Consider the following 22,693-nt stretch of genomic DNA (forward strand, 5'->3'; position numbering starts at 1 on the left):
GATTAAATATCAGACACTATTTAAAGTACCATTCAGATGTTTGCTAACTCCTAAAACTCTTTATAAAATGATACTAAATAACATACCAACTTTTGTGTTTCTCTCGGAGCCAATTTCCTTTTATTCAGCTCCCTCATTAGAGTCAGCAACAAATAAGTAGGTATAGCAATAATAAGGCTAAGTTTATCTTGTTTCCTCCACTCCCTTTTCTCACTGTATTACTAAGACTTGGAACAATAACAGGATGCCGGGATGCAGGATGGGAAAAGGCTGACTCCCAGCTGGAAAACCTTGGAGACTGGAGAGCTGAACACTCCCAGTATTGCTTAATGAAGAGAGAAGTGGATTTTTCTATTTTATCTTCATTTTCTGTATACTGCTTAACATTTTGGGATACTGTTGATTTTAGTTTGCCTGATTTGGGGACAAACCGAAGCTCCACCAACTCTGATTCAGGTAAGGGATAAATGCTATTTGCTGTCTTTCAGCTATGAAGTTCATTTCAAAGTTTTTTTACCTCCACCAAAAATCTCTTCTAATGTCTTAAATAATTTAAGAAATACCAGCAGACAGGCTATGAATTTTATACATATCCACACAATCCTTGGCACCTAACATTGATGGCACTTAAACCAAATTAAGTGCAGCCAACAGCGGAGCTGTTTACGATTGATGCTGGAAGAGGAAAACCTCTGGCTTTCTTGGGCTATACCACAATATTCCCAGATGTTTAAAAGAAGAGACATTTTATGCTTTTTTGTAGTTCTGTTTTGTAATATTTAGATTATATTGCTGATGCTCATTCATAACGGAAAAGGGAAAGAAATGATACTGCAAGTTGCCCCTGTAAACCCTTTAGGAAAGGATTTCACTTGCAGTGTGGACAGTTACAGGCTTAGCACTGTTTTGAGTGAGCAGGTGTACACTGTGCTATGATTTGATTCAATATGTTTTATCAAAGTGGGGGTGGACTTGGTATCTGTCTTTAAGGTGTTATGGCTTTATTGTGACCAATGCCAAGAGGAGGTGAAAGCCACTATGTATACTAGCCAGCTTTGGCATATCTCTCCTGCAAGAGATTTGTTTAAGGCTTAGAGGGGAGTTTACATAAACATGTCAGTGACTTGGTCTCCTAAATCTCAGGTTTAAACTGGCCCAGGTACTTTAGCACCCTAACCCCGGACTACCGGGTTTTACAGCCCCTGTTCTAAAATACCAGCAATTCTTGTTTTAGAAGTTTCTTGATCTCAGTGGTCCAAAAAGAACCATTTTTTCTGATGAGGTACTTTATGAGCAGTGGCTTGATACAAAAAGTTTGTTGAAAAGGCTTTTTATCTTGTCCTAAAGATAGCGTAGCAAGTCCCTGAGCTAACAAGTTTGCTGTACAGCTTGCAGAGACAAAGCATTTATGCATAGGAGATGAACTGATACTGCTTTTTCTTTAAGAACTCTATTCTGCAATAGTGGGACTGTCAGTGTGCACAGTACCTTACTGTGCTGCTTGTCACACTGTAATAAAGATAAAGGAAGGAAAGAAATGCAAGGAAAAAAAAGATATGGAAGAAGATGAATTTCTGTGAGAAAATCTGTTCCATTCTTAGCTACCGAAAACATTGAAAGTTGGTTGCTACTGCAGTTAACAAAGGTATAGTTAATCAATGTGTCCCTGCCTCCACTGATTATAAATCATTATATCAGCATTTGTAAAAGCATGCAGTATTATAGATGTTCATGTAGGAAAAAATATTAGACAAAAGCAAGGATACTCCAATGATTTACAAAAGCTTCTCATCTTAGGCTAATTTGTGCCTTGTAACAACAACCAATACACCAGAAACAAATCACAGACATGCTGACTTGCAGTTTATCTGTGCATCTCCAGGACTTACTTTTTATCCTTAAATAAAGGGTGACCAACAGGAAAAAAGGACACAGGATTAATTTAGCATATGAAAGCCTTAGAACAGTACAGTATACTATAGAGAAGAATGTGAAATTACAAACAATAAAACAAATTAATTTGAAGCAAAAGATAAACTCAATTAACAAATCATTCCTGCTTTGTCCACAAACCTGGGCTTTATTTTTCTGCAGTGCTACAATGCTTCTGCACTGCATTGCAACAAGAAATGTTTCCCAAAGCTTTGCTCTTTAACATAAGATCATAAAACTGTTTCTTAAACGTTTTAAAACAAATGCTAGCACTGAAATTATGCCATGAAATAGCTACATGTCACTCAGCAATCTGGAGCTTGCAGAGCGCTAGATGCAGGGCTCAGTGCTAAAGAGGCACCTTAGGCAGAGAAAGTTCCACCCAAACAGTTAACAGGTTTGTTGCCAGGTTTGCTTCACATCCTGCCTCTGTTGAGTAAAACAACTGAAAACAGGATATAGGTAAAAATCACTGGGGATGGTTTATAAGCTCCTCTGATTTATAGCACTTATGAAACAAAGGACTTCACTGTCCATCCATAAATGAGTTACTTCAATTAATATTTCAAATGAAAAATAGAAAAACTTTTTAAAAATTCTTTTTTCTTGTCAGGGTAAATGTCTACAGAACTACAGGCTTAAATCAGGCCAGCTGATTTTCAAAAAAAGGAGAGGTTCACAAAATAGAGGTAACATTATTTCTAGCAGCTGAGCCTTCTGTAAGGAATCTTTATGGTTATTTTGTCACGCATTCATAATTCTGTTTTTTGTTCACGTTCTAGAAGTTTGTAATTCAGAGGTTCAAATGTTAGTGCCACAAAGAAACTAAGAGGTTCTCTGTGAGAGATCTGTTGGCCATGAAAATGTTTTGGTGGGTTTTTTTTTAAACAAGTGTCTTTCCCTTTGTTATCCTTGTGGGTTTACAAATTAAAAATCCCTCAGAGTTTAGTCCTGACATGACTGGTGTGCCATGAGTCTATTTTGTACATATGGTGCTACACACATAGCTGTTTGTTAGGCAGGCAGTGAGATTTGCAGCCCAGCCCTCCTAGGTGCTAGTTAAAGCCCACGGACATCCACAGAATTGGAACAGTTCAAGAGCTGTGTTTTCCAGGGCTGGGCAGAGGGGAAACTTAATCTGTCCATTACAGGTGTTCACACTGCCTACGCTTCAGTTTTGGTACTCTGAGTATATCCAAGTGAAGATTTACAATCAGTAAACCAGAAAGAGTCAAACAGGTGGATGGACACTCTGGCAGAGTTTTCTCCAGACAAGTCTTTTTGTGTGAGATAGACAGCAAAACTGTCTTACAAAAGATTAGGAGCTGCATGTGAAAGTGTTATCAAGTATCACCCATTAAAGGGTCCAGAACTTGTAGTGAAAAATGACTGATATTTTAGAGAAAAGGCAAGCATGGTCACCTGGGGACACACTGCAGAAATTGTACGGGAACCTTTCCAAAGCACCAGTGGAGAGGAAAGAGTATTCTTCTGCCCTAACATTGTTACCTGAAATGCAAGGAGTTACAGAGCACCACCATAGTTAGAGGTAGACCAAAAGCAGAAATGTTTTAAATTCTTCATTTTTCAAAATCCAGAAAGGTCAGTTTTATTGTCCCAGTCTTGTTGTCATCAAAACCCTCCTGTTCCTGTGGGATTTCACCACCATCCTCTGCCAAAACTTCAGGAGAAAGAGCCCCCTGTTTCTATTACATGTTCTTTTAAAAAGCCTACTATCAGTCTCCACAAATTAGCAGTAGCCCATCTGGCTTTGCCCCCACTAAAGTCATCCATTTCTCTGCATCCTCCTCTCTCCCCAAGCCCACCAGCGACATCTGGAATGGTCCTCCTGACACCTGGCAAAGTTCACAGGGCACAAGATGGGTTATCTGCGGCACACACAGGCCCTTGTCCTTATTGCGTATGACAGCATAAAGGGAAATTCCACTTCCACACTACGTCTGGAGGATACAGTTGAATTCCTTCTTCTGCCTTTATCCACATTTCTAAGTAATGCTTTGGTAGGATCAGTCTTCCTTTTCCCCTTCCTTTTATGATGCTATCTGCTACGAATTTGTGTTCTGGAAATCCTCTAGGAGTGCAAGTTCTACCTTACAACATACCGCTTGAGGAGACTAAGCGCCTAATGCTGCTCTCATGCAAATGGTAGGAAATCCTGCCATTGATGGGAATTGTTCCTGTGATAGGTTCAGCTTCATTGGCAGAATCTCCACTGGCACAGAGTTTTAGGTTAGCTTCTCCATTCTTTTTGTGGGATAATCCCTCCCCCTACCTCCAGTCCTAGACCTGAATTCAGAGGAGATTTGCATTATCTTACTGGCTTTTATTGTCATTATCTTTCAGATATATATGATCTGTCTGCAAGAGAACCAGTTTACTCATATTAAGGTTAGGCCAACCAATCAATACTACTAATAAGGTATCAGACTTGTCACCACCTTATCTATGAATCCAAACCTAAAAGGAATTAGTATATATTGTCTATTTGCTCAGTACTGTTAATTTAGGTTTTTAGGCTGTCATTATAACATAAACAAATACTGCTACACTATGCACATTTTCATATCATCCAGATTACCAATGCACTCCACCTAAAACACATATCCAGCACAGAAATTAAGAAGTGAGGACAGAAAGCAGAGAGCACAAAAAGCAGGAATGCTTTTTGTAATGGGTTCATTTTACAAAGACAGTAATGTGAACTTGACAGTGACAAAGCTATTGCAGAGCTCTATCATCTGTAGCACCATTTAACAAACACATTTGCTTTGTACACTAGATTAGCTAGCAGCAGCCTTGGTAAAAGTTTAGGATTAGAATAGATACTGAATCCTCCAGTAATTGGACTTGGAGATGACTTAAGTTTCAAACAGGAAGAAACGGGCACATTTCTCTTTGGAATATATTACGTCATTTTCCTGCTGTGAAATTGTGAGCTGTATTACCTGCCTTATATGGATTGATCTCAGGCTTGTTTAAATGAAGAGAAAGGTTTCATTCACACAAGAAAGGGGTTTTCAGTGGCCATGATTAAAATATGAGCTGTGGGAGAAATAAACATTCCACTTACTCAGCCACTAACTAAGGAGAAAAAAAGAGTCCCACCTCATCTTAAGAAATATCTCCAGCTGTGTTTGGATTCAGGCAGCAAACCCACAAGTGCAGCACTGCTGTGAATAAGAACTTCCCAAACAGTCAGGTTACTTTAAAGCTGTCAGCTCTCAGGGGGGTGCAGGCTGCTCACCAGTGCTCACCACACTGAGCCCCAGCAGGGCAGCAGCTGCCAGCCTAGATCCTGGGCACTGCCTTGAGAAGACCTGTGAGCAGAAATGTCCCCAGGTCAGCCAGCGGAAAGCCCCTAGCTCTCACTTTTCTCACTTTCACAGAGACCTTTTACCACATGTAAACAAAAGCATGGCCTGCCTTGGAACAGGGTCTCTCCTACAGTCACATCTTACATGTTGAACTAGCACTTACTATGGTTGCAATCTGTTTCATGAAGCAAACTCTCCTTGGGTGCAGGTTCCCTCATTGCCTCTGGACTGTGGTTGTAAAATTCATCAGATTAATGACTTGCTTAAGCCAGTGCATAGATAATGGAGCAAGACACAACACAACACTGTATTAAATCACAATCACTCCCACATGGAAACAAACCCATACAGAAAAAACGTCTAGCTCTAAAAAAGTCACAAAACTTGGACCAGCTGTCCTCATCTTTTTATGCTTCCCTGTGTCTGAAGCCTGAATTTTCAGGCCCTCCAACTTCCCTTTATCAGCACTGTCAGCTGGAAATTTGCTTCCCTAGTTTTATTTTGATTTGAAGATGACATTTTCCTGACAAGAGCTAAGCTGTAAGTAAAAATATTAAAAGGCTCATTGTAAATTCGTAAGAGCAGTAATAATATCGTTTGTATCATCTCACAACACATGGAGATTATAACAATGGAAATGTTCCAGGAAAAGACTGTAACTATAGGGATGGGCAGAAAAGGTCTTAAAGTTAATTAAGCCTGGTCTGGAAGTCTAGTTGAATAAGGGCAGGAAATAGAGAAGAATGAACTGACATTTGAATTAGACATTTTAAAAAGGGAGAAAAATACTGAATACTAATTACCAAACAAAATATATCCAGACACACCCTGGTTTTTTAGCCTCTTGCTCAACCAGAAAACAAGAGATTTATGTATATGTACATGCTTTCTTTATCTGCCACAAAATTAATTTTCAGAGGAAATACTAATGCATTCAGTTACCCAGTAGAATAACCTGGACAAAGGAATCAGAACACACAGCCAGCTAAACATGATTCCTCTGCTTCAGATTACTGTTAGCGCAATAAATATCAATTACTGTGACCTGTGCATGATGCTTGTGTTTGAGACAGATACTTTTGCTCTTGAGCTTTTGCTGAAGGAAAATGTCAAAAAAATCTTATCTGCTGTAAACACTGCTACATTGTACTTTAAAAAAAAAATCATATTTATTGCATGCAGTTCCTCAAAGGATGGGGACTTTTCCTTAATCAAAGCTCGTCAGTTGGAGCTCTGTGCTGGGAAGCCTCTCTGATATTAAGGCTTTATCTGGAAACAAAGGGGAAGTGGAAGAAGCTCTATAATATATTATTCTCATATTGTACCTTATTTTGTTTCAGCTTGGCCAAACTCTTGAGCATTCAGTGACAGCTTCAGCTAATCTCTGCGTACAGCAGAGCTAACCAGGGGGCAGTATCAAAACAGATCAATTCTGAAATGTGCACACAATTTATTGTAGGAAACAAAGCTTCTGGTTAGACATGCTTGAGAAATCTTTTTAGTGATTCACAAACACCTCCAATGTACCCGAACTGTTCCACTTCTGCACTGGGATGAGCCAAATAATTTTTTGAGGATTCTCTTGTCCCCTTCTCATCCAAACCCACGCTCCCTAAAAATCAAACATCATCATCTGAGTGTGGGAGGTGCTGGGGATGAGGGAGGCTCAGTGCTGAGACACCTGCATCTCTGTCTCTCCTACCAGAGCCACAAGAGTTTGGGCTAAGCAAAAGGAAATTGGCTCAAAGCAAGTGAGAAAAAAGCTGGATCTACAGCTGCATAAATATGCCACTGAGACTGACAGAGCCTCAATCATTCTTCAAAGTCAGTGAGACCCTTCGCAGCAATGAGTACACCTGACTGCAAGATCATCCCTGAAACTACTTTTTGGATACAAGGAAGAGAACAAGTTCTTTGCCTGTCTGTAATGCTGGCAGTGCATCACTATTTTCAGCATCTGTCCTTATCAATAATTAATCTGGATGGGAGATATTTTCCTCTTAGCTTTGTATTTTGGACAAAGAATTCATAGGGGAAAATGTTTGCAGTTCCAGACTATGCATGCAGGGTTTATCCCACCCATCTTATTAGCTCACTTCAGAACAGAAGGGCTGTATTTAATGCAAAGTTAATCCCCCAAAATAGCTCAGATTTCAACAGCATTTGGCAACTGTCATCAAAATACGTGTGGCCAAGAACAAATTTTCTGTCATTTAATTGTTAGTTTCACCCCTGCAACATCTGCAAAGCAAATAAATCATACTAATCATAGGTACTATGAGCTTCATGATTTTAAAAAATGGAACACTCTAAATCAACAGAGCACAGAATCCATATGACACGATGGTGATGAGGTGATAATATTCTGCACCAACACCCAAACTCTGCTTGTGCGTTTGAGCATACTCTCTAAACACCAGAATACTGCTGCTCCTTAGGAGTCATTCAGCCCTCATGTACGTGGTCCCAAAGCTCAGAAGCTATAGGAGAGTAGCTTATGACCTTAAACTCATTGCGGTCCATGCTGTCAACAACTAACAGAAAGCCAAAATCTTCTGTTTATGATAATATATTTATTTGTTATGAAACAGTGTCACAAATTGGCTTAATAATTTAATCACAAATAGGCTTCAAAATATTTTAGCAGCTGGGTTTACATTGGGCACTGTGCTTAAGCACATTTTATCCTTTGTTATATTTTGTACTAACATATTTGTATGTGAAGTAAAAGGCTTTATGCATGGAAGGACTGGACAATACCACTTGCTTCTTCTTTAAAGCACTCTTATCCATTTTGGGGTCACTTCAGGGAAAGTTTCTGTAGTAAAGCATTATATGACTTTATGGCCAGAGCAAGAACTCTTTAAGCAGCATCAAAACATACATAGTTCAGTGTTTCATGTACTGTATCTGTTCAGTTTCAAATTGGTTATCATCAGCTCTCAAGTATCTCTACGGCCTCTGTGATGACAAATAACATTATCATGAAAAATGAGTAAAGACATTGATTCTGCACCTGGCATGATACATGACCTGCATGCTGAGAGTGTGAAATGGGGAATATTCTTAAAACTCACCTAATGATTCAGTGTGGCTCTGATAGACCTTCATACATATTTCTCTACTGGGCGAGGTAGAAGGCCAGCAGTTTTACTAAGACTGGTGGATTATTTGCTAGACATACCAGGATGCTCATACGAAAGGAAAACAGTCATCCATTAAAACAACAATTAGACTGCATAACTGATCTGATGAGAAGAGGAGAAAGTCAGTGCTCTCACCAGTCATTTTAATGATTTCAGAGTATTGTTTTACCTTCATCACATACATCATCCTCACCACAGCAAACAACCCTCACGTAAACAGTGCATTGTCATTTCAACAACAGAAGTGGTTCAAGAATTATTAATTTATCTAGTCCAAAACCAATGCTTCCTTAAGGTCCATGAAGAGACCAGCCAGTAACTAAAACATGTATTTCATTTGCTTCTCAATTATCAGATTTGCAAGTAAGAAACTCAGATAAAAAACCAGGTTACTATAGATCGATAGAAAAATGATTTAATTAAAGATTAGACTAGGAATCATAGCTTGTGCACATGAAACACAGAAGCAGTCCCTCTTGGTTGGACAACTTTACCACGTAAGATTTTTGATGTGCTGCATAAAAAAAACCCCTAGCTTCTCTCTGACTTATGTGGAAGTTGCATACTTTTGTACATACTATACAGTCACATGTTTTATTAGATCATGTATGAGATTCATTTCCACAAACAGAAATGTTTCAGATGCCCAGATGTACCTAAACTAACACTATCCACAAAAGGCTACCAGTCCCTGAAGAACACAGAACAACTAGGCACCATCTATCAGCTGATCTCTTCCAAATTTTCCCAGAAAAAGATTGAGGTTTTCTTGAATTCTAACAGAAACCAAATTCAGAGCTGATTCCAAGCTGAACAGGGGTTATGTACAGATAAATCAACTTCTAAGCCAAACAAATGTATATTTGTGAACAGGAAATTGAATCTGAACCTACACCAGCAACACACATTCAATAGTTTTATAACTAATCCTTTCTTTATCAGATAGGAGTCATGTAGGAACGTAGACAGCACTCTCCAAACTGCAAACATGTTTTTGTAAGTTTTTGGAAAATACACATTAAGATAAGGTTAACCAGAAATTGAGAGAAATCAACAGAAGTTAAATGTCTTCCTACCTTTGAGATTTTGGGCCTTGGTACTTGACTGTCCAATAGACTTGTCTCTGAATTCTCTCAACTAAATCAGCATTTATCAGCGAAGGATTTTTGTAAACCAAAGTGAGATCACGATTATGTCTTGCACACCCAGCTAACAGGCAGTAAATGTAATGAGTCTGCTAATACAGTTATCAGGACACCTCTGAAGGTTAGTGCTGTAAGGAATAGTGTTTGAGCTGAAGTAGCACCACCAACAAAATTATTTCCCTGTTTGTCCCAGAGGTCATGCCTGTATGTAATGGGACACATTCAGAGCAATTCAGAGCCAAGATGGACAAGAGCACAAAGCACAGTATTTCTGGCCTACTATGATGGCTGACTGCATCTGTAGTACTGCACCGTTCATAGATTAAAATAAGCAAAGCCTGCTACAGGCTAGTCTTTCCCCACTCGTGCCAACATTTTTATTTTTGTTAATCTACCCGGCTAAAATATTATCAGGCACATCACTGATGTAAAACAAACCACAGTGAAGTCAGGAGAATTTATTGATGCAAGATCAGATCCTGCACCTGACTCGCCCTGCTTGTCTTGTGATCTGTGATGAGGTGACCTCTAGCAAACAAACTGCAAATGTATACATCCCTTTTCCATAAAAGCTTCTTGGCAAGGAACAAAGGAGATCTTTGTGACCTCTTACAACTTTCTTCCTCACCCATTTCTCTAAAATCATTCTGTTTACAGCAAATGTCTTCTTAGACCATATATTTCTTATTTTCAGTTCACACTCAGCCTTTTCATATGCCCTTCTGTCAGTATTTACCACAGCATTTTAATCCTGGAGTCAGCAAGTCACTTGCTAAAATGCAAGCAAGGGTGTCAGGAAGCTCTAGGAGGACATTCATGCAGATTTCATTATTGCTGCTCACCTGTCTTCAGTGCACAAGCTCTCACTCACTAGCTTGGGGGGTGGCTTTGTTTCTTTTGCAGGAGGGGGGGGAAGCCAAACCAGTGCTTGCCTCCCCCATTTTTAGCCAGTTCTGTATCTGAGATAGCAGAAAGCCTGGGAGGCCAATTTGGCTGCCTGCTTTCCACCAGGCAATGAATCTTTAACACATACAGAGTAAGCATTTATAGATCTTTTATAACCAAATTTCTTCAGTTCTGGAAGAGGCATCTGTCCTGGCTGAGGACTCCATCCACCCATGAGATGAAGTTGTATTTTGTATCATCCAGGAGAGAATTTTCTGGTGAGCTGAACAGACAGGGGAAAAAGCATTAATACATTGTCCCCAGACCTACCAGAAACTTGGAGCTGAAATCACAAAGAACTTTCAGATGAGAATTATTCTCTTTTTTCCTGGAAAAAATATGAGGAGCCAAAACCAGAGCCAAAATAAGAAGTGCTGAATTATCTCCTCAGCTATATTAATCTACAGTGCTGCAGCATCAACACCAAGAACTGAACAGCACCAAATGCACACAAGAGTGCTCTCACAATACTGAGAGATGTGTGGGGTTTTTTTAAAGTAGCAAGTTTGGTTAAGATATTCCTGAAGTGGCTATTCATTCAAAGGTACTTTCACAAGTATAAGATGTCATTTTATAATCAGTTTCCAGGCAGGCATTTGCACTCCAGATTGTTTAGTCATCAAAGTGGCTATTTACTCAAAGGTACTATCATGCATATAAAAAGTCATTTTATAATCAGTTTTCAGGTAGGCATTTGCACTCCAGACTGTTTAGTCATCAGTGGAAACCACTTCTCGGATGCATAAAATCGACATAAGGACAATCAAAAATATAATACCAGGTAGTCAGGCACTAGGCCCATTTAAATCAGCTCAATAATCTGGAAATGAAAAAGCAGCACAGTGTTCTCAGGAAAGGCCTATTTTAAAATGAATCATTGTACACTGTTGAGGACATGTGACAAGCCTTAATAAGAAATGAGAGAAACACTGAATAACCACCCAAAACAAATTATATCTGAAAATGCAACAGAAAAATGATTGCTCCAAGTCAAGTGTTGCACAATTTACTCAGTTTTTTTTAAGTGATGTTACTAAAGTTTGAAGACCTACCCTAGTTCCCGTTCTCACCGTACTTGCTATGCGCCCTTGACTTCCCAAATTGTAAGCTCAAGGGAGCGAAGGAGGATCACAGTTTTGCAGCTTAGATGCCAAGCAGAAACTGGACTGAAGGTAACAATTATACCTATGTGATTACTTTGCTGCCGTGTTTCTCTGGATTTGATAGAAGCTGGTTAGAGCAATGTTGTCTAATTATGAGATGAAGAAACTGGGAGAACAAAATCTGAGACCGTTGTTACTCCTGACCCTGGTCCGCTGTCAGGAGGTGGCAAACGCATTTAAGTCCTCAGTGCTTCAAATGTACCTTTTGAAAGGGATACTGCTTTTTATCTAGCTGCAGTACTTTTCACAGAGAAATGGGGTGGATTTATCAATTCATGTTTGCACAGCTGTTCCCTGAAAGGCAGCGTTAAGTATTGCTAGGACTATTTTCTTTTAATAACATTTTGCCTGCTTACCAAAACTACAGGCATTGCAAAGGAAAAGATAATTTATCCCCCTCCTGTGTTTGGTTTGTTACCTTTCTATTTTTTAATACTCACTGCATTCACATATATACCTTTGGTCTTAAACATCATATAGATCAGAAATTAATGTTAAAAATGGATTCTGCATGGCAGGGTTGTTCAGGGTCGTTACTTGACACTGGGTCAGATTCTGCTCTCTTTATAACTATCATGGCTTCGCTGAGCATAGTCATTTTGGAGCTGTTTAGATGGTGTATCGAAGTAAATTTTTTGCATCTGAAAAAAATTTTTGAAGCGTTGTCTACTCTGTATTGTAGGGTTTAATCCACTCTAAATTCAAAAGAATTTTTTGCACAGAGCTACTTAGGAATACCGGAGAGGGTGCAGCAGACAGGAGGGGGAAATACCGTCAGAAAATACTTATTAAACTAAACTAAAGCTATCCAAAGTCAACTTTTCTGAAAAAAACTTTTGTGAAGAATGTGTTCTTAGTTTTCTTTCTCTTTTAGCCCAGCCAGTGCAACCCCGCGGGCATGCACCTATCCCAGCACCCCGCTCCCCAGGACACCGCAGGGCCGGGGCCTGCACCCACAAACACATCAAGGGCAGGTTAAGATGAGCAAATGCCCCCCTTCAAGCTCCGTATTTCTCCCAATTGATTGAATACAGTATTTCAGATATTTCGTATTCCCTACATTTACATGGCTGCAGGCATGACAGCTGAGGTTTGATTAACAACCAGCAACAGCAAAATTTCCAGTACTGTGGAATGGAACAGATTATGTCCTCTAGTATGGATTTATTAGTAATTTTGTTAATATTTTCTGCTTTGATGAAACTCTCATTTTTGCATGGGATTTTCTATTTACATTGTTCAGTTTCCAACCAAGATACTGTAAGCAAAAATAATCATTAAGTTTCCAGCTCAATCATCGATAATAATTTTGTTTCCAGCTTTTCTGACAATCAGGTATGCAAATTATCTGAACAATACAGACACAAACCTTTTAAAATTTATTTCTTTTCTGGTGTATGATAGCCACTTTAAGCAAATTTCTCTCTTAGGATATTCCTTATCACTATTTCTAGCAGTATTTCTGGTTTTTAGATGCTGAAAAACAAAAATTCTCAAAGATTAGCATAAGATTTTAGTCCAATCAACCAGAAAAATACATCATTTCAGCTACAACTGTCTCCTCATTTACCAAAGTCTCACACAAAAACCTGGTTTAACTTCTATTTAACATGCAAGCATAGAACAAATTTATTTGCTAACTAAACTAACCTCGCATAAGCATTAATATACATTTTTAGAGTGAGAAGTAAATGAGGTAAGAGGCAAATACCAGGAAAAAAACCCACAAATGTTCAAAAGAATATTTCATCAAACGTGTTTTCATTACATGGAGACCTTATTTATATTAGCTGTTCATCAACTTTACAGTTGATTACTTACCAAAACAACTTGTAAAATGCAAACTTTTAATTAGTACAGTATTGTCTGTATCTCCGCCTGACTTTTTTTTAATAATTACTCCCAATCTGCGAGAAGAAACTACACTGTATGAGTCATGTGTCCCATAAATCAGTTTGAATACCAGAATTTCTCAGTTAACTGTCTATAGTACCCTGCAGACCAAGAGTTATTTGCTAAAATAATTCAACACATAAAATGAATAATGTTGGTGGAAAAACCCATCATTTGCTGAAAGAAAATTTAAGAGCAAAGCAAGAAGCTTAGCTATTTGAATAAACCATTCCCCTGCTAACTTTAAGGAACGTTTATGGTCCCTGCTTAAATTGAAAGAAGTTTGAATTATTGGTCTAATCAGTTAGAGACAGAGGGGTAACTGGAGACTGTACATTAAGGTAGACCAGCGATGGGACCTCATGGCAGCATGTGACAGAGAGCCATGCATGGGACAGATCGGTCACTGCACATGCTGTGCTGTCGCCTTCTCCGAAGGCATGTGGCCGCAGGGGTCATTACTTGAAATGGTTCATCTTAGTTCCTTTTCTTAGTCCTGGCTGCCACAGCAGACGTGAAAAGAAACGAAAAGCCAATCCCTACATGTCATCCACCTGTCTGTCATCCATCAGAAACTCTCTTGCTTCTGACTCCATGGGAATGCATTCTCCTGCTCAGGCATGGGAATATCTCTCTTTTGCTGTTACCTCTGGCATTTCAAATGAGATCTGCTGGAAAGGAAAACTACCACAGCTAGAAAAGAGAAAGCATTTATTACAGCTTGTCAAGAGCTAACATCCATGGAACATGGCCTTCACACCAGGACAGTGCCCTTATCCAGTTACTGCTCGGCAGGGTCCTGCTTCTGAAGTGTTTGTATGTGCTGCCAAAGAAGAGTATTCTTAAATACTGTGATGAATTCAGCTACGGATTCAACAGCAATGGACCTCCAGCTGCTGAATGGAAAACTTGCATGGTATCATAGAGGAAGTCTTCTCAGAGTCAGACTGTCCTATGGAGCAATGCACATCAAATGTCCCTAGAAAAGACAGCATTGCAAAGTGCTCGAGTGTGCAGTGTTACTTCTCCCAAAATGAGAAATTGTGAAAGTTGCCAAAGACAAAGCAAGAGGCTTTTCTGTGTTAGTCTGTGTTTGACCTACAGTGCATACCAGAGGGCAGACCAAACTCCACCAAATTGCTTCACAAAGGAACCATGAACTTACCAAGGACATTGGACAAGTATTAACAAGGAATTCATTAATGAGGTGTAAAAGGAAGTGAAGCCACCTCAAAATCTAAGAACACAGAGATGGACCTGCTGAGTGGAAGGGGTAGCTTAAGTTTCAGCTGAAATGTGCATATATTTAAAAAGATTGAGTCTAGTGCTTTCTGTATTAATGGCCAAGCTTTCAAACAAGGCCTGAACTGTGAAACACGTACAGGCCACCTCCTTCAAAGGACAGTTTGCATTTGCTGCATGGATCCTCAGGAATAATCACAATATTACCACAGTCCCAGAGCTCCTATAAAGATAACCGTATACTCGTTATGAATTTGAGCCTTCAATTTCCGATAAGCAGTGCCCCTGTGTGAGGATACCAAAGGTCCCGGAGTTGCTGTTACTAGTAATCACTCTCAGCAACAGTGAGAAGTACCCTGAGGAGTTTGACAGAGGGCACGGCAGGCTCTGAATTGAGCATTAATAAACAGAGAGGCAAATACTAGGAAAATATTACTGGGAAGACACAAAATTTCTCTTCACAAAGTAGATTTATACTGAGACCAGTATGCTTTAGTGGAGATTTGACTATTTAAGTTAAAAATGCTTTCTGCAAGGGTATTTGTAAATGTATCATGTCCAGCGAAATTAATGGCAACTGAAGTGGGCAGTATTGTCCTCAGTTTTCCCAACTAATCTCTTCACTACAGCAGTACAGGAGATGTCCACTGTACCAGAGCAACAAGACAAAATGACTTTGTAAACAATAGAGTCTGTTTTTTCCAAAACTGCGGTCTGTATTGGTTGACGTTAACCAACTGGTTTCCTTTGGTTATTATGTTTTGTAATGTTATGAATAAAAGACAGACTTAGGCAATCACAACAGAATCATATCAATGCCTTCCAGTTTCCAGTTGTAGAATGTTCAGGTACACAAATAAAACAAAACAAAGCAACTAAATCTTACTCATTTTTCTAAAATTACTAAGCCAAAGTAAGTGCATAGAATAAAAAAAAAAAGCTAAATTAAAACTTTTATATTAATCCATAAAACTATAAAACACAGCTTAGCTATTAAAAAGCAACTTCAGCACCACCTTATTTGGTCATTTCCTACACAATCACAAAGAAGAAGAGATGTTCCTCAGCTTATGTACAACAATGTAGAAGACAGAAAAGTACAGGAAAGCAAAATTTCATGGTAAATAAAATCTTTTTACTGACAATGATACTGCACCACGGGAGAACATTGATTGCCTAGTTACCAAAGAGTAATTTTGGAAACATCTCAGCACCTTCCTGCTGAAAATATTAATTTAATCTTGCATCTAGCAACCTGTGTGATGTCAACTTCTCTATCACAATTAACGGTTTTATTTTTGATGTGCATGCTGACAGCTCCTAAAAGCTAATGGAAAGTAATTTATGTGTAATTTAAAGTCTGATTATTTGAGTGTTAAAGTTCCGTGACAGTTCTTTATATTGGGAAGGGGGAATTTAGTAAGAAAATGAATCAGCTTTGCTACATTAAAATAACTTCTCAATCTGATATGAAAGTCAGGCCTAAGGTTTGCAAATATTAACATATGATGCAAAAATATGGTTTCACCTGAGAATAATTTCACAAATTATCATTGTGTAGATGGTAAAACCTGAGAATAGGGGATAAAGGAACTTTCTATGTGCCTTCAAATGTTTCAAAAGACATGGAATTGAATCAATAAATGAGCTCTCTGAGCAAGATAATTTGCTATATTGTACTTGGAATTGATTGAAAATTTCACATGAATCATTTTTTCCACAAAAAAACCCAGATTTTATTCTAAATCAATATTTTCCATATGAAGATATTGACTACAGCATATTTTGTGTCAGGGCAAGTCAAAACATTGCATTTGGGCTTGTCAAGCTGGAACATTTCATTTCAAGTTGAGTTAACATACACTTTGATCTGGCTCAGCCTTGGTGTTGCTTCCCATGGCTATTCTCCCTATGTGCTATGCTCTGCAGCCAGACTACACTTTCCACAATGCACAATGGGTGATCTTTGCTACTGAATCTTCTCTTCACATTAACTATGGTAGCTCAAGTGGATGCTGGCTTTTATGCTAGCTTTCAAAACTTGCACATTTTTTATTTCATTAAAATATTTTTGTTGGTTTTTACAGTTGTCATCTAGTTAAAACTGTTTCGTGGAAGGAAGAAGCCTGATATTTCAAATTTTGATGCTAAGGCAGATGAAAAGAAATACAGAAAGTAATCAAACTTTCCTATAGAAGAAAAGTCCATCGCGCTTCTATGTGTGCTCTCTCTGATTAATCTGATTCTGATGTTACTTATATAGTTTTCATATTTTATATTACTTTCTAGGCTACAGAAGATGATGAACCACCTTATTCTACTTTTCTCCCTCTTCTTGGCTCCAGCATTCGCTGACAAAGAAAGTCAGAAAACAAACCAGAACTTTTCTTCAAACAATGCCAGTCATAAAAGACTGAAGAGAGACTGGATATGGAACCAAATGCATATCAAAGAAGAGATTGATACACCATTACCACACCACGTTGGCAAGGTAAATAGCAGTCTGCTAGCAACAAATACTTAGAAATGCAGGCAGCAAATTAGTATCTTGAAATGTATTACTTGTTTGCAGTCTAGGCAGAATAGAAGAGAAAAAAAGGAAAAAGAAATGGGAATTAATACCAACATACTAATGTGTTAAAATCTTAAGAATGTGGACACAGAGTAAATCAAGAATAACGTCAAAGGGACTCTAATTCTTTTGAAGAATGCAAATAAATTTTAGAGAATGGCAAGTATGAAGCATCCGGAGTGCAGAAACAATTGTATTGCATGCAGGTGCACAGTTAGGAAGGAAGTCTGGCAGCTGATGTGTGTCAGGATTTTTCTGGCAGCTCAAGATTCTTTCAAAAACCTAGGAGATCAGCTAATAAAAACATATGCATTAAAAAACATACAGTTTACATGTCTCAGCTTGGATACAAAACATAAGGGCTAAGTTTAGGAATACTGTTACACAATCAAAAAATTTGTTTCACAGACTGAAAGAAAATAATTCTTTAAAATAATAACGAGCATTGACCTGCCTGTAAACTCATTTTCTTCAGGGCAACACTCATAAAATCCTATGATTAACTGCATATCACCCAGACAAAGTTCTTCCAATCTAGTCTTTCAAATTGAACTACTTTGACACTTTTCAGATAAATGCAGTTGTACGTTTTCCTCCCATGTACAACAATCAGCATCTGTCAAGGCTGTCTCGGCAAAGTGAAACAGACCTTTCTGGATCAGTGCTGCCCGCTGGCAGAAAGCATGAGAGAAAGAGAAAAGAGGCCATAGGGTACTCTCAGCTAACACAGGGTATCTCTGTTTCATTTCAGACCAATTCAGTAGCAGATTGAGGAGAACGCTTCTATTCCTGGAGCTGTCCTAAATAAGAGTAATTCACTTTGTACTGTGCTCTGTGGTCTTTCAACAGTGGAATGCTTCTGATTACTTTTGCAATGGCTGCGTTCAGTGCATTGCATTTGCAGGATTGAACACTCGATAAACCCTTTAAAAAAGGCCACAGCAGCAGCGTGGCAGAACTGAGTGACAGCTGCAGGAATATGCTGATACTTTTTGATTTTATCTTTCATGACCTTGGGTGCTTTCCTTTGTATGTTCATCCTCAGTTTTAGAGAAGGCATTCTTGGAAGTCTATAGCTTTTACTCTAAATAAGTAAATAAAAATTGAGAAAGAAAGCACAGACTACACTATCTTTGAGACGAGGGTGCTATTATTTCTCATGTTACATCTCCGGAGTTGTAAACTGTTCTTCAACAGCCCCAGCAGCCAGAAGCATGATTAAGTATGTGGAATGAGGGAAGAAAATTTTAATGACACATTTCAAAATAGAAAACAGAAATGAAAGAATGTTCAACAGTAAATGACAACTACAGAATAAATCAAATCTTGAATACCAAACAGCTGCAATTTATGATACCATCAGTAAGGAAAGACTAGAAATTCTTGGTCAAACCCAGCAATTATTGATAAATAGCTTGCTGAAATAAGAATGCTGATATAGTGCATGGAAAATTGTGGTTTAAACCTTCTATCAGTGTCCATAGATGGGGGAAGGTATAGAAAGGGAAGAATCGACAGATTATTTGCAGATTAAATAATGTGCAAAACCATTTGGGATTGAATTAAATCACATTTTAAAACTGATTAATGTTCATTCCTTTTACCCCATCCCTCTTGCACTGCATATAATCTTAAATTTTAAAATCTATGGGGTGGAAATTGAATCTTACTGTCATAGCATGAGCCTAAAGACTGACTATAAAAAAACTGCAAGTGACTAAACACAAGAAAGCTGTCAGCTATGGCAGGAATTCTGCTAAATGCTAAGTAATAGAGACTTACGCTGAATAATGTCAGTAGCTGTGAATATAGATTTGAATCTGTAATTCTACGAAATCTAAGCAAAATCTCTGCTAAGTTCAGAAGGTTACTTGCAAACAAGAATAGTTCAAACTGAACCTGGTGGCACTTGTTATTTCAGACATAATGATGTTAATGATTTGTATGTGTTAACTGCATGAACAATTTATATCTTTAGGAAATACGAGATATGATCTAAAAAAAAAATGTTTCTTGATATATAAGCAAGCAAGTTTCAGTCTGGATGCAAGTTTCATCCTATAACCCTGCATGCTTGCAGCTGCTGTGGTGGTCAGCAATACTCCAGCTGACATCAAAAGTCTTGATGGTTATTCTGGTTTCAAACTGAGTCTGAAGAAGTCCTGAACGTGTGTATCTTCTGGTAGAAACTGTGTTGCACCCGGATACCAAAGCCCACTTTTATCTCTTTGAATTATACTTTCCTTCTAGATCACATCAAGTGTAAGGAACGACAATGCTAAGTATATTATTGAAGGTGAATATGCCAACACCATTTTTAAAGTGGAAGAAACCAGCGGTGACGTGTATGCGTTTGAGAGGCTAGACAGAGAAAAGAAAGCAGAATATGAGCTGACAGCTCTCATTATTGACAGAAGAAACAACCAGTCTCTGGAACCCCCATCTAAATTCATTATCAAGGTTTATGATATCAATGACAATGTCCCCGTGTTTGTACAAAAAGTATTCAATGGATCTGTCCCAGAAATGTCGCCAGTAGGTACGTTCTTCCATCACTCATTTCCCTTCATGTCTCTGGTTAAAAAGCAGAATTTATACTAAATATGCTGTTCAAAAATCCTTTTCTAGGAACCTCGGTCACCAAAGTGACAGCTGTAGATGCTGATGACCCTACAGTTACAGGTCATGCCACGGTTACCTACCAAGTCATTAAAGGAGACGAATACTTCACAGTTGATGACTCTGGTAGGTCAGATAAGCAAATGTCCTTACACTTTGTCCTTACCTTACACTTTGAAGAAAACGCAGGTTTAAGCCTTTGTCATTCTTGAAAAGGTGGATAATAACTCAAAAATATAATTTTAACCATAATTTAGAAAGATTTTTCATTCACACTCACACAATGCCACTGTCTGCATCTGGAAATGAACTAATAAAGCCAGGATATCAGCTGCCGCAAACTAAGCGAGAAAACAAAAAGTCATTTTTTTCCCACTGATGAAGAGACTGACTAGGAGCTAATATAAGTTTATGTTTTCAGTTTAGCATAGTTACCATTCCTTCGACGAAACAGGAAAAGGAAATACATAAATTCTGAAGCAGCATTCAATAATCAACAGCCATTTGCTTTCCTAAACTTTCTTGTTTAAATTTCACCCAGTTTTAAAAATAATGTCAGTATCTCTTGCAACCATGGTACTCCTCTGGAGCAAATAACTCAGAGGTGCTCAGACAAACTCTCTAGATGCTGTAGTGGCCCAAGTTTAGACATCATTAGACGGCTTCTAAGCAGCAAAGATCAGTTTAAAGGAATGTATTGTACAAAATCTCCCAAATATTCCATCATGTAGAAAGATTTCTAACATTTCTAGCCTTAGAAAAATACCACTGTAAAAATACTACTTAAAGCTGAAAGTGTGGCATAAGACAAAAATTTGCTGGCAAAATTAAGAGGTGTTGGACATGCTGCAAAATCTAATCATATTCAATGTTATTTTTTCAAAGGTGTGATTTCTACAACAAGGGCTGATTTAGACAGAGAGAATCAATCAACATATGAAATTATTGTTAAAGCAAAAGATGCTCCAGGGTCTTCTGGGGATTCAAGCACAGCTACAGTCATTATTACTTTAACGGACATCAATGACAACTTCCCGGTATTCAAACACCGTAAGTATAATGCAAGCGCTGTATCATTTGGAAACCAAGGGTTGACACAACTATAACGAATCTATGTCAGAGATCATCACAATTCAACTTTTCTTAAAAGTGGACAAGAGAATCTTACATATTCAGAAGGTCTTCTGCATTTCAGCCCTAGCTACATTTCCTGGCTGACGCACACCTAGAGAAGAAAATAAAAATCAGTATTAATTTCATCACTTTGTACAAGATCTTGACAATTTTGAGAATTAATTATACTTTTATTAAAAATACATCAAAGTGCTGTCTGTAGAGATACATAATGCTGAATTCTCAATGACATATTTTTCTGTACATCCATAAACTGAGAAAAATTTTTAACTAAGTTCTAACTTCCATGTACACACTCTTTATGTCTTTTTTATTGTTGGTTTTGTTTTGTGTTTTTTTTAACAGCATCATTTCACTTTAAAGTTCCTGAAAACATTTCAGTAGGAGGAGAAGTTGGCAGAGTCAAAGTAGAAGATGTTGATGAACCACAACATAGAAATACGAAATACAGTTTTGTCAGAGGAGATTACAGGGACACCTTTGAAATTGTAGCAAATCCATTCACAAATGAAGGAATCATTAGGCCAAAGAAGGTACTTTTCCCAGTAACAAAGATGATTTTTTTTTTTCCCATGTGTAACAAGAGTGTTTGATTCAGTTTGGGACCAGTGGCAGGAAAAAATGGAAATGTGTGGAAGTCAGCATGAAATACATTCATCCTGAAAACCCTGCTCTGTAAGCTCTGTGAGAAGAAGGTGATTTACTAGTCCATTTCAACTGCCAGTCTTGGGAAAATCTAGAATTACTGCAGGGTGCAGTGGGGACTATGTCAGATGTTCAGGTTACATGCTTCAGGCTCCTCTCAAACTTCAGGTACTTGGATGTTTCAAAGAGTCAGAGATTTTGAGTTGAACCAACTGACCAAGTCAAAGAATCTTTCCCTTCTGCAGCCCAAGTGAAACCAAAGCAGAAAACGTGAACAAGTCCATCTGACCACTCTTCTAAAAGTGCTCTTTACAGTTTGGCACATGGTCCAGTCTGAGCCACAGCTCCTTTACTTTCCTCAGGCTCTTTTCAGAGCTTCCCCACTAATTCCTTATAATTCTTTAAGAGGGCCTGACTCTCCAAAGCTTTTATTATGGTTTGCTCTTTGTTTTTTAATTCTCAGACCTACTGGATTTGTACCAAGGGACATTCCTGCATTACACAGAGCACTGCCAAGCCAAGAGTTCATTGATTTCATTGACTTACAGTTAAAAAAAAAGAGGAGGGAGGACTATAAATCAACTCCTGTAATCCTCAGATTGACAGAAATGTGTTTTTCACTTCCAAATGTCTCTCTTTAACTGTTAAGTCTAAAAATGTCATTAAGAGGAGAAAACTTTAAGGAAAAAAAGTACCAAGTATTCCAAGACTGGCAGTAAAGTCTTCAGCTGTGGTCACACTAGGTGTAAGCAGCTTGCTTTCACCAAATGCAGCCCTTCTCCTGGTCTTTCCAGGACCTGAGGAACGCATTGCTTGCAACTTCTGCCCAGAGGAGGAGCAATAAGAGACCCCACACATACACAAGCTGGAATCAGTTCATCTTTTAAAACGCAGTGGGCAAAGTTCACCCCACTGTTTTGTA

At 38.4% G+C, this 22,693-nt stretch overlaps 1 protein-coding gene across 2 annotated transcripts in view; it reads left to right on the top strand.

Annotated features, from left to right (window-relative positions):
* The first annotated feature begins 261 nt into the window (after positions 1–261).
* Positions 262–22,693, top strand: part of CDH5 (cadherin 5) — a 30,228-nt gene continuing 7,796 nt past the window's right edge. The window contains exons 1-6 of one of the 2 annotated variants that reach the window (XM_052797325.1): positions 262–456; positions 17,091–17,292; positions 19,624–19,912; positions 20,002–20,118; positions 20,878–21,042; positions 21,472–21,659. In XM_052797325.1, coding sequence (XP_052653285.1) covers positions 17,101–17,292; positions 19,624–19,912; positions 20,002–20,118; positions 20,878–21,042; positions 21,472–21,659 — 951 coding nt within the window. In that variant the 5' untranslated portion in view covers positions 262–456; positions 17,091–17,100. Of the gene's footprint in view, positions 457–11,571; positions 11,676–17,090; positions 17,293–19,623; positions 19,913–20,001; positions 20,119–20,877; positions 21,043–21,471; positions 21,660–22,693 lie in introns of those variants that run through there. The other variant, XM_052797326.1, reaches the window with a different exon arrangement.

Source organism: Harpia harpyja, chromosome 9, assembly GCF_026419915.1.
Source record: "Harpia harpyja isolate bHarHar1 chromosome 9, bHarHar1 primary haplotype, whole genome shotgun sequence".
NCBI classification, from domain to species: domain Eukaryota; kingdom Metazoa; phylum Chordata; class Aves; order Accipitriformes; family Accipitridae; genus Harpia; species Harpia harpyja.